At 43.4% G+C, this 13,272-nt stretch overlaps 1 protein-coding gene across 1 annotated transcript in view; it reads right to left on the bottom strand.

Annotated features, from left to right (window-relative positions):
• Positions 1–8,779: 8,779 nt before the first annotated feature.
• The window catches only part of LOC138266543 (intestinal-type alkaline phosphatase-like), a 60,320-nt gene continuing 55,827 nt past the window's right edge, over positions 8,780–13,272 (bottom strand). Inside the window, exons 10-11 of the mRNA XM_069215399.1 lie at positions 12,653–12,769; positions 8,780–9,357 (exon numbers count right to left, since the gene is read on the bottom strand). Coding sequence (XP_069071500.1) covers positions 9,098–9,357; positions 12,653–12,769 — 377 coding nt within the window. The 3' untranslated portion in view covers positions 8,780–9,097. The remainder of the gene's footprint in view (positions 9,358–12,652; positions 12,770–13,272) is intronic.

Here is a 13,272-nt window from a genome sequence, read left to right as displayed (position 1 = left end):
GCCCATGCACATTTATATGTGGCTTAATGTGGGCCCTTAAAATTCATCTTTAGAAATGCCCCAGGAAAATAGTCAACTGCAAATCTGGAAAATAAGCTGTTGGTGGAAGATCTAATACTTTCATAGCTTATTCTCTGTGACTGGGTGGACAAAAATTGGCTATGAGCCTAAAGTCTAGAACATGTTTATTACACAAAACAAGCAAACATAGTTCTATTGCAGCACAGAGAGACAGGTCTTCCCCTCAAACCGTTGAGCATCTACTCCTAGCTTCTTCCTAAATTTCCACAACATTTTCTTCACATATGCAGTCAAAGGAGGAAACAAACTTTAGATAATGGTACTAGCAGGTGCATGGCTTTCTCATTAGAATAATGCAAAACAACCTTGAGAAAAGATACAGCAAACCCGATCTCAGATGCTGAGGTTGCTTGATTGAGAATTCTTACTTTGCCGAGCAGTCATGAAAATGAGGCCGGTGCACGTCAGAGGTTCTTGTTTCTGGAAGTGGTCCATGAAGAATAACTAAGCCATATCACTGCGATTACAAAATCATCTTCTGAAAAATGTTGATTCTCATGTATATTCTGGAATGCAGTAGAATTATTGAAAAAGAGCATCTCAATAGTTCCTCTAATAGGTAGATATAATAACTAACTTGTTGATGAAGTACTGTTGCTTTCATTTGTATTGAAACAAGAGTGTCAGTTTGAGTAACACGATTGTTTGCAATAGTTCTTGAAACAACCCCGCAGGAAACAGAGTAGGGGATCTTCCTTCTTTTTAAGGAAGTCACCAACGCTTCAGAACTAGAGGTTGGGTCACTTGAAAGTTGCAGACTTGTCCAAAATGGTGGGCAACATAATTCAGAATTGACCATGTTATCCAAACCTATTCTCAAACAAACCAGGATTCCCGATTTAGACTCACAAAATGTAATCTTAAAACGTCCGCCACTCCAATGCAAGTTAAAGGGAAAATTAACCCCCCCCCCCAGTTTCTATAGCAAAATCTCCCTCCTATGTGTTCCCAAATGTTGGCATGTTTGGGCTCCTCGGACCAGTTGGAAAAACAAGGATCTTTTTTTTTTTTTTTTTGCTCCCTGGGACACTGAGTGAGGTGTGTTTTATTTCATGTGGTGCAAAAATTGTGAATATTCGTGATGCGGGCTTGCATGTCTACATTCAGAAAATATTGCCCAGCTGTTCTTCACCAATATGCATAGTTGGATCTGGATGTCAGCTTGTTTAAAGTGGATGACACACAGGTGTGTTCATTCCTTTGTATTGTTTTAAAAATTGCATTAATAATGATATCAGTGTTTCAGAAAATTGTATTTTTTTTAAAGATAAAATGCTTCCTCCCTTTTAGCACATATCTCCAGTTTACCCAGGCAAATTCTAAAATGTCTTGGAAAATAAAGAAAAAAATGTAACAAAATAGTCTCTAGCCAAAAATATATGGAAAAATAAATCTTCATTTTTATTAAATGGTGTATGCCAATGGTTCAATTTCTGATTGAGCTGTGATTGCCCAACGTTCACAGTGCAAAGGGATAGAGTCATATTTAATGCGAGACAACGCAAACTAGGGCAGGGCCCGGTATGTGTTTAGGAGGATGAACATATCTGATGTGTATGATTCACTTGTATTAATCTGCCTTTTGTGGTGCTAAAGTCCCCAGTGATATCTGGAATACATTGCACTACACATGTGGGCCCCAAGTTATCAAAGGACTGTGCCGAGAACAAGGGCAGCACAATATTTAGCTCAGATTTACCAAGCCACACAAGGCCACCTTGCACGCCTCTGCGTGGCTGAGTAAATCTGGAGTAATGGAAGGCAACATTACTCTGCACCAGGAAAGCTTTACATAGGTGGAGTGTGGCTTTCCCACCCATGTATTTTGGCACATTCCTACATTTGCCAAGACAAGTAAACCTGGCTATGATTCAAAATTGTACGCCTTCCCTAAAGAGGAGCAACAAGTAGAAATATCTTTATTTCTGAAGGTTTATTCCTTTTTTCTAAGTGTTTTGCATTCCTCAGCACCACTTAGAAAGAGGAAAGTGCCCCGAAGATTTTTTTTATTTTTTTTTGCAGGAGGGTGTCCCTACCAGCACAGAAACAAACCTGTCTAAAACGCAGGCAGCCTTGCACAATGATGCTAGCACTAATGCATTGGCACTAGGCAGTTCATAGTGCACCAGTGCAGTGAGGGAGCAGGAATGCCCCATATATTAGTAAATTTGGTGCATTTTTTTCCCCTCTACGTTGCATGCAGCTCAGCTAGTTGCCTTGCTTCGTTGCGATAAATCTGGCCTCCGCGAGTGCACATATTGCGAAAATACTACGCAACAATTTTTCTGAAATATTACAGTTGAAATGCTTGAAGTACTGAGATGCATTAAAGATAAAGGAGCTAGTTCATAACCACGTTTATCAGTATGCGAAGTATTACTATACAAGTAATGCATCAAGTACTTATCAGTGCCTACCAGAAGTAGCTCCTTAGTCACTGAACTATACCCAAATTCGAGTTTTGGTGACTTTCTTTTTTAATGATCACTCCTTTGGCACATGTGAAACCCGTTTTCAGAAACTACACTGCCAATTCACAATTGTGTCGCTATGCATTGGAACGACAAAGAAATAGTTCACATACACATAAATTACTTTGTGAATTCTCCCTAATATTAAAAAAAAATCAGGAGTTATGTTTCCTTCTTGTGAAATGTATTGGTTCCCAGAAGAATGAAAGATAGTTTATTTAACAGCACGGTGTGAAAATGAATTGATGAAAATGGAACACTTTTTACAAGACCCCGAGTGATGATGCAGGTCAGTTTCCGGAAGAAGCCCTATCCCGGCAAGCACTGCGGGTGTATTAGTCGTGACAGAGAAAATCCCAATCTCTTCGACCTTGTGATTGAATGAAAGTCAGAGCAGGATGTACACAGATTAGTCTGAAAAAAGGAAGCCACTCGGAAAAATATATTGGATCGCCCCCCGAATTTCATGTACCACTGGAAAGACTCATTAAAATTATTAGACCATCAAATGACTTTGATGTGTGACGCTCTTGAAAAGGCAGTTACGACCTGGAGAAGGAGCCAAGCCCTAAAGATACTAATTTACATGTAATTTTACTCAAGCTACTGTGCTGCAAAAAAAAAAAAACATTTTCTAGAAGCATTCGGCGTAAAGGAAAAAATACCCCTAGCTAACCCCAGGATGGTACACTATTATTTCCTGAATGGAAAATAGTCCACATAAGTACAATATTATTGGAAATTATAAGTTTTCCTTTACTGTTGCAAATTATAACAGTTTTCTTTACTGAAATGACTCAAGCATTATCCCTAGCAGGTGGGTTGTGTCACATCACTCTGTGCTGGTTTCCACACTGAGATAAGGCTGAACTGGTTACAACTATATTTTTCTTGTGAACTACAGAGAAACACAATGATACTCATTGCGAGTTATCTGGTAAATGAGAATGTTAAATCCGCTCACCAGAAAATCCGATACAGACCGTAATTTCCTGGTGTAATGTCCAGAATTACAAACTTTTTTCTGGGTATCACTGTATCAGAGTCAGTGGCGTCAAAAAACTTGGGAGGGCCCCTTTCAAAGTACCTGGAGGGGCCCCCTCCCACCTGGACCCAGTCCTGCCGCCCGTGCACAGTGTACTGTGATCTCAGGGGTCCCGCCCCACCCAGGGGCTGCGGGGGCCCTTGTTACGCCACTGATCAGAGTTACTGGACCAGGACAGGCACCTGTAAACTCCATGGGCCCTACCGCGTCCGCAAATAATGTATCCAGTGTTTGTGGGCCTGGAAAAACTATGCATGTGCATTAAAGGCCACCCTGGGTCGACAAAGAACAAACCGACTCAGGAACATCAACACAGAATGCATTACTTGTGGTCAGGGTAGGGGAGGTTTCACTGTGGGGACCAGTCAAGCTAGAAGCACAAGGGCACGAGGAAACGTTTGGTTTCTTACATTTAATCATTCATTACATTTATATATTTTATACTGATTTCTCATAATTAATATCATATGCAGATTTAAGTAACATTCTATTGTAGATGGAAACTGCAAATTGGTGAGTGTTTGCCTTATCTTTCTGAAACCAAGCTGCCATCCAGGTGAGAGCATGTTCCAAGCGAGAGCTGACATCATACAGAAGGCAATGTCCATCTTTGAGCTCCAGTACCTGAAGGTGTTACGCTGGCGGACCTGCTTTCCAATGGCTGTATTGTGACTCCTCGTCCCTCACATGGTTTGAAGTCTGAATTGTGATCCTATTATCTATGGAGTGTCCTTTTGGTGATATCAGCTGGATCTGTCGCTGAAGGGCCACCACCTGTGTTTGCATAGGCTTGGACATTTCTTCCACTGTAGCATTGTTTCATGAATGATTCTACTCAAGTTATGTTTTTTTTGTGTAGAGTGATAATAACCCATTTTTTAAGTAGACTTTGAATCACATACTGCATTTGGTTTTCTCAACATATCATAAACCGCATTCAATATTAGTCAATGAGGTTTAGGAATTAAGGGCCATATGTACGAACATATTTTCCCATGGACATAGAATGGGTAAAACCCTTTGCTACATCTGGCCCTAAGTTCTACATGCATATGTCATCACACTGCAGAGACATTAGACTGTAGACCATGTTGCAAGCTTACCATTTATATTCACAAGCACACAACTCTGCAACTACCCACCTCTGAAGGTATAACATACACAGGGCCTCATTTACAAGCCCTTTGCGCCACAGCTGCATCATATTTTTTGACGCAGCGGGTAATGCTAGCAGAGCACTACACTGCTCCATATTCACAAACTGACGCATGATGCCCAATGCGTTAGCCTGGAAAGCCCTGCGTCACATTATATTAGCACCAGGTGTAATGTATGCAGAGTAGGCATTCCCACAGGAAATGCACGCAGAACTGACACAGTGAACCTTATGACATTTCACAGCATCAAAATATTACCACATGCTCAGAGCAGACGTAAAATTGATGCAGAGTCTTTTCTTATGGGAGACCCCTCGCATTGCTGGAGTTGGATCAGTTTCAAAAGCCTACTCCAGCAATGCACAAATTTCTGAGGCATCTGTGAAAACATGTGCCATGGAGCGCTGCATGGGCATGCTATGTGCCTGCCTGTGCACCAAACATCCTCTCTCTAACTCCATATGAAACTGTATATCCACTTTCAAGTGTGGGATAGCCTCCGTGCTGGACCGGTGGACAGATGGTCTTCACATTGACAATGCAGGAGCAGTAATATTGTGTACAAACATCCGCACAGGGTGTTGCCTGATGTGCCTCTGCCAAGAGGTGTTGAGAATGAATGATGATGGTGATGGGTGTTTCCAATAGACTTCCAGAATTGAGGAACTCTACTGTGTTCCTCATATGAGACATTTTCTGTTATTTACTCAGAAAATCTAATGACCATTTCTTGCCATGCTTGCATACCTTGTGAAGAGGTTACAGCCAATCACTGCTGCAGTCCTCACACCTCTCCACAGCAAAATAGTAAAGTATCCCAAACTCAGACTGTTGCAGCTGATGGAATTTGTTGAGCGTTATCCAAGTCTGCCTAGTACCTCCCTCAGCAGATGTGTGCTTGTGTTGTGTGGCCACTTTAATTGCTTGCCAGATAGACAACCCTTTTTTCCCTTTTTGTGCCAGACCTGCCTTTGCTGGCGTTCACACTTGTCGGCCTCCATCACTGTTTTCTTGCTTCTGCCTTTAGGGTTTCTTCAACCCACATCACCAGCAATCCTGACTACACTGGTCCTCCTTTCAGATCTGATGAGGGCCAGTCCATCTAGGCATGATTTCTGTCCTGTTGCATCAGTCAGTACCACATCACAGTACTGGCTAGGGCTGCACGATATGTTTTAATTAATATTTTTGGGGTTAGATGACTTGGAAAGCGTGACCCAAAAGATAAGTGTTAAATACTCAACTGAAGCTACATATTGTACAGGTATGGTGGATAGCTATTGGGTAGTATATTGTTGATAGAACTCCTGCATTATAAATGGGCTGAAGTAATCCCTGCCGAACATTATAAGGACATTGTAAGTCACAAACAGTTCCATGCCCATATCAGGAACGGCCCGTCCTTTAGGGCGGAGGGGCCACGCCTCCCCACTTTGCCCCTTATGAAGAGTGCTGGTCAGGCTGAAGAAAGGTCAGCCTGACAGACACTCTTCATGTTCAGGTCAGGCAGCCAGGAGCAGACATGCGCGATTTGCGCAGACTCCTGGTTGTCTGAGCTGAACTTTGCTTGGCTGAAGAGGTCACAGCTCCTGTGGGCGTGACCTCTTCGGCTCAGCAAAGGTGCCTCGAGGCCCTCCCCCGGGTGATGAGGAAAGCGTCACCCATTGACATTCACCCTGGGCGCTTCAGGTTTAAGCCCTGAAGTGCCCAGGGCAAGTGTCAATCAGTGACACTTCGTCACAGAGTGGGGTGGGGTCAGCAGTCTCACTGACCCCATCCCACTCTGTGACGAGGTTGGGACTGCTGCCTTCTCTCTTGAGCATTATGCTCATTTTTGCCAGAGCGAGAGAGAGATCTTTTTACATGAATGTTTGGTGCGTGCATGTTTGAATGTTGATGAGTGTTGTTAATGGATGTGCGTGCGTGTGTGTGTGAGTGAAAGAATGAGTGTGTGTGTGCTTGCCGCCCGCCGCCCTCCCTCCTAAAACTGCCGGCTGCCACTGGCCCATTTGGAGAACTTAGGCCAAAGGCAGAGTTTTCTTATAAGGTCATGGAACTCTGAGGTGACTTGCAGTATACTTTTAATATACAGAAGATAGTATTTTATTCCTTCTAATACATAGTCACAGCATCACCCTTTCCACAAACCACATAAATCATTGCAGGCAAGTGTAAAAACACCAAAAAGCAGTTAGCAAAGTTTGCACAAAAAGAAATGATTCAGTTTAATGTAAATCAGATGTAAAAATACTCTGGCTCATATTACGTAGAAACAGGCAGAGAAGCCTACCTTTCCAGTAAGAAACCTACAGCATGAAAAAATAAATAGGTGGTCAGTTTGTCAGAAATATCTCCTTTCTGCTAATCACTTTCTCAGTTTTAAAAAAACATAGGAAAAGCGAGTTCCAATTGTCAGCGTTTAAACTGCAGCTGCAATGATGGTACCTGACCTGCCTCTCATCCTGACTGCTGCCTCTCATCCTGACTGCTGCCTCTCATCCTGACTGCTGGCTCTTGCAGCAGACATTGTGAAGCCAGAACTCATCTGTGTCAAGTTTTTATAGTAGACCAGCCACCTCATTTCTTTATAAGGCAAATAGAAATGTCACAACCTACCTGGAATATGAAAATCAGATGTGGGCTTTTATAAAGGTATTGCAGGGTCCCATGTATTATATTTCATAGAGAATTTATAAAATCTGCAAGCGGTTGTAGCTTGGGTGGGTTGAGCAGGCATTATAAAGTCTGCTATCCTTGTGATGCAGGGGAGGGGGTTGTTCATGATCCTATGAAGAGTTTCAATGTCTGAGAACACTGGGCAATGTCCTCAATAAATGCAACATGTGATCACAAAATCGAAAAAAGCATGTCTCATTTTCATTATTTAAAGTACAGCTGCATTTATGCTCTTTGCTCCTTCATACCTCATTGACTGCTCGCTCTTGCCACCTATAGATAGGCTTTTAAGCAGGGATTCCATGTTTCTATGTATTATATGCAAATAATTAAAACCTCATAGGTTATCTTTGCACGTGAAGGCCGGATGCTGAGGCGTATAAGGAAGAGCACCTTTATTCTTAATAAACCAGCCACTGGTAGTGAGGCAATAGAAGTTTGTTGTCTGTACCTAGATAGGTAGTAAATAATGTTCAACTTTACAATCAACAGACAACAATTCAACATCATGGAGCAAATCAAAGAACCAAGTCATATAGCACATGGACTCTTGCACTCAGCGCATCACCACTAAACGAGTACATTGAGGGCCAGATTTACAAGGCCCTTGCGCCCCCAGCGCCACATTTGTGGCAACATTTTTGCCGCAAATTTGATGCTAACGGCAAACTAGGTTTGCGCCACCTTGTAAACCCTTTGTGCCACATCATGCATGAAATATGCATGATGTATCCAAAGGGGGCGTTTCCTCGTTGGAGGGTCGCTAAAAAATGGCGCAGTGGAATCTACAAGATTCCACCGCGCCACTACTAGCGTCATTTTTAATGCCTGCTTAAAAAAGGCTTTAAATTGAGGCTCCCTTTGATTTCAATGAGCTTCTTAAAACTATACTGGATTAGCGTCTTTTTTTTTTTACTCTAATCCAGGACAGAGTTACAATAGCATCAAAAAATTACACTATTGCTAGTACCATTATGGTTATTAACTTATTGTAAATAGAATGCTATCATGGTGGCATTAGGGGCCCGCAGGAAAAGTGGTGCATCACTAGTGATGTGCCACTTTCTTGTAAATATGGTCATCAATGTCCACTCTTCTCAGTAAGAAACAGAATGACTCCAGACCACCATGACTCCAGTCAAGGAGAAATTCCAGAACTGGTAAAGGGCACCTAGCGAGAGTAAGTGTCACAACACAAAACAAATGGTAGAAAAGCACAATAAACTTGAACACAAATGGCATTCACCTCTCCAGTAATACCAATATACAATTTGACTCAATTTGTTCGAAAATCCAATTTGTCAACTCTAGTGTTCAGCCAAAAGGAATAATTCTCAATGCCTTCATCACACTGTTCAGTTGCACCCTTTATTGAAAGATTTTGTTCCACAAATGAGACAAAAGTTTTAATTATGCACAATATGGTGCATAAACAGGTTTTACGAATAAAGAATCAAATCGAAGAATTTAATACACTTTTTGCAGTTCTTGATACTTGCTAGTTCAATGCCATTTGGGGAGAATGTTTCTTGAGGATGGCAACTGAACCTTAAGATGTATTTTTGGTCTTCATGCTGGTTGGTCTTGTACCTGGGTAAGTCCTTCCTGCACACATTGGACGAGTGTCAGAAAAAATGGTGGCTTTCATCAGATAGTTCGTCAATATCTTACCATGACGTCAGCAAGAGGATGGACATCAGCAGGACAAGGACAAGGCCCGCCTTCGGCACCACGCCACTATCATGGGGACAGTCCGTGTAGGGCTCGATGCAGGCAGCATACGCCATGGCATGCGCAACAAACGTCTGTTCCTGGACACCGTGGAAGAGATGTGCCATTGGACCCTTGGCGAATATCACAACATCCTCACCACCGTGGGTTTCAGAGGACAGGGGTACCGCTGCCTGCTGCTCATAATTGTTCAGTTCTGCAAGAGCAAAGTGAGATATATGTGAGAGACATCACAACAAAAATATACCCATCATCACCCCCTATGGAATATATCCATAGTTATTATTATCCTGCATATAGCTTCTTTTGGAAGTGGCTATATGTTACACTGCCTCGTGAGCACTGATGAACAAACTTTTGTTTTGTTTTTAAGAGCATTGAAAAACACAGATTGTGAGCCAGGGCTCTGCAAGACACTGATCTCGCACTTCTTCAGAGGTTCTGGGGACCCTAGAGAGGAAGTAGATTGATGCTAGGCCAGCAGCTCTTTCAGTCTGCAGACCACTGGGAGGAAGGTGTGTGAGAGTGGTGCATTTGGGCCATCAATCACCATCTACCTCTGCTCAATCGTGCACAACAAAGGATTTTAATCCATGTTGGAACTGGCTCTCATAGAACACGAAGCTTAGCAGTCAACCCCTGCTGCCCCCAGCCAAAGGCCATGTGCAGTGTGGGCTGGTTGCCCTCAGGAGTTGGGTACAGGTGGAAAGCTGGATGCAGTACACCTTAAAACAAAAAAACTAAAGTTCACTGAAAAACACAGTAAAGCTATGGTTAGAATGTCTATAGGAACTTAGCATAAATTTATTTTAAAAAACTCTGAAAATCACCTCAAAACTATAGCTAGAATAAAGCTGTGTTTAGAAAACGTAAACTTAAAACCAAAGAAACACTAAGGCCCGTATTAATGAATGGTTGGCGTCGCTTTAGCTCCATTTATTTTGGCGCTAACCTACCTCCATATTTATATTTTGACGCTAGACCCATCTAGCATCAAAATAATGGAGTTAGCGCCATGTGTAGGATGAACCAAACCTCCTTGCGTCAATGAGATGCAAGGTACGCGTTCCCGTCCTAAACACGATGCTAACCCCCTAGCGCCATATTTACCTCTAGGCACAGAATCGATGCGCAAGCGGATGCGGGCCTTAGCACCATTATTTAACGCCTTGGTCAGACCAGGCGTTAGGGTGCAGGTAGGCCCATTTCCATGGCTAAACACCATGGAATGGGCACAAAGATGCCCACCCCAAGCCCCAGCAACACCACCATCCACACCAAAGGGACACTACAGGAGGAGGGAGCCCATCCCAGGTAAGTTGCAGGTAGGTGTTTGTGTATGTGTGTATTGTGCCATAGGGGGGCCCTTACATGTGTCCCCCTGCCTGGCACTGGGTATGTAGGGGTTGCCCAGGGGACACTGGTCCCCTGTAGTGGCCATTGGGGTGGTGGGCATGACTCCTGTCTAAAGTTAGACAGGAGTATTTTTTTGGTTGCTTGTGCATCAGAAAATGACGCTAGATGAATAGCGGGAGAATGTTTGCCGCAAACCAGCCTAATGTTATTTCTCACCCACTAGCGCCATTCCCCCTAACGCCATCCCTCCCCAGCTACTGTCCTTTTTTTTTAAGCTAGCTATTCCTTAGCGCCATTGTGTGCAATTACTTAAATATGGCGCATGACTGGCACTACAGAATGGTGTTAGGTCACGCTAAATAAAATAACGCACAACTGCGTTAGCGCAGTTGTGCGCCATTTTCCATCAATATGGGCCTAAATTTCACTAACTATAATTTAACCATAACTCACACAACAACTGTGCAAACCAAACTTGCACAACAAAATGCAAGGCAATTGACCTCACAAAATAAATAACACATAATAATATGGTCATAATAATGTTAATGGCAATGTGATATGTATTTTCACATGTAGCATTTTGTAAGTCATTTGTAGTCCCATCTGTCCCATCAAGGGTGAGGTCATGAGTGCCGCTTTAGGTGTGCGAGTGGACACGGTCACCACTCGCCTGATAAAATAGGGGGCAGGTCAATCCAGTCTTCCTATTGGAGGGTGCTATGCTACCGTAGCAGTGGCGCCACGGGCTCCGGTGCAAGCAAAGAAAATGGCCAGTTTCACTCTTGTTGGGGTAGTAACATAGAGCAATTATCAGCCCTCAGGGCTATGGGCCCGGTGCACTGCACCTGTCGCACCAGTAGTAGCTAGGTCCCTGAATGCTGACATGTCCTCTGATGTGAGATTGCCATGTGCCATCACGCGCAGTGTGGATGCTTGTCTGATGCCCACACTGAAGTGGACAGACCTACCAGGTCCTCATCAGGAAGTTTCAGGCCCATCATCCCCCTAATTAGAAAGTTGCACCTGCTAGTCACTGGAAGGCTCAAGCCTATCAGACCACGGATTGGTAGGAGCAGGTCCCTCAGCACAGTTCATTGGCTGGGTGTGGCCCACCACATCTCAAAAGTGAGAATTACTTTGATCACAGTAATTTCTTAAGTTGCACAGCTTCTCTCCTTATGCTTCATGTAATGGACCCAACCACAAATAACCTCATGCTCTTAAAAGTCAACTAAAATGATCTTATTTGGAGCTGCAGTTTGGGATAACGCTCTTCAATAAAACGCTAATAAAGTTTCATCACCTTTATCAATACATACAGACACGTTGTGAAGCTAGTCCTTAATCAACCTCAATGTATGCATAGAACGGTCGAAAAGCTGCCACCTCACACCACCCAATCAACGTAGCTTGCTGCCTGCGAGTGATGCGCTTCATGGACTGGAACTGGGCGGATATATCAGCCTCTCACAGCGCAACACAGCGTGTCACCGTGATGCGCTACACTGCGTGAAAGGGAAAGGGCAGGAATGTACCCTATTTAAAATTATACAATACATTCCTGTCCTTTCCTAGTGCTGGTGCATGGCACCCTGGCGCCATGGGGCAATGGTGCCTGCATTGTAGGTAGGATTTTTTTGTGTAGGAAGGGTAGCATAACTGCACAAATACAATCCAGATGCATTTTCGTCTTCTATGTGTGCTGACGAATGCAGCACACATAGAAAGAGGAAAAAACGAGGAGAAAACAAGATATTTCTCCTTGCTATGCCTTGGGGAGGCGTAGCATTTTGAGACATTCCCAGGTCTGCCGCTAATGCAAAATCTGGGAATGCGCAAAAATTATTGGGTGGATTCATGGAAGCACCCACAATCTGCCCATTGAACCCCTCCCTGCTGCAGAGTGATTTGTGCTGCCATGCATTACTCTAAGTTTATCAAGCCATGCAGGGCCAAGCAAGGTGGTTGTGCGTATTATGATAAATCTCACCCCTACACTCCTTTGCGTGGTGCAAGGGCGAAGCAAAACCTTGATAAATATGGGCCTTAATCCTTGTCCTACTAAGCACAGAATAGCAACCATAGTTTGGGAGATGGAGGAGTGAGTCTTTCAGTGAATGGAATACTCTTACCCAGTTCTGTTTCGTTAGGGGCGGGTCGGCCTGCTGAGGTATTCCGGTATCCCGGGCCATTGCCGTAGAGAATGGAGGTGTACGGTTTACTGTCAGACGCTAGTTTGGGGGCGAGACCTGTTGCAATGGAAGCAGAAGAGGTATGTTAGTACTGCAGGAAATTGTGAAGAAGCTCTTGATAAAATACCGGTCTAAAATTTTATTACATGACCATAGTTTGCATATTTCACATAATTTTTTCTTATTGGCAGTTACCCTTTTACATATTATTTTTCTCCAACAGGAGACCGGTGACAGTAGAAACTGTCTTCGGAGAAGTGTGAAACTGATGCTGCCATGGCCGTGTGGCATGTTCTGTTCCAAAAAGTCCCCCAGTGGTGGAACACATGACATTTGTCTGCAAGACATGGGTCCTGATTTAGGCCCATATTTATGCTTTTTTAGCGCCGCATTTGCAGCATTTTTTGACGCAAAAACGGAGCAAACTTACAAAATAAAATTGTGAAGAATATCCCGTCTGCCCTATTACGATCCCATTATATAGCTATGGGAATCATAATACAGCGGACTGGATATCCATCACATTTGTGATGGAGTAACGCGTCTGCCAAACTCTAAAC

The sequence above is a fragment of the Pleurodeles waltl genome, chromosome 11, assembly GCF_031143425.1.
Source record: "Pleurodeles waltl isolate 20211129_DDA chromosome 11, aPleWal1.hap1.20221129, whole genome shotgun sequence".
NCBI classification, from domain to species: Eukaryota; Metazoa; Chordata; class Amphibia; order Caudata; family Salamandridae; genus Pleurodeles; species Pleurodeles waltl.
This window is presented reverse-complemented; position numbering and strand designations above follow the sequence as displayed.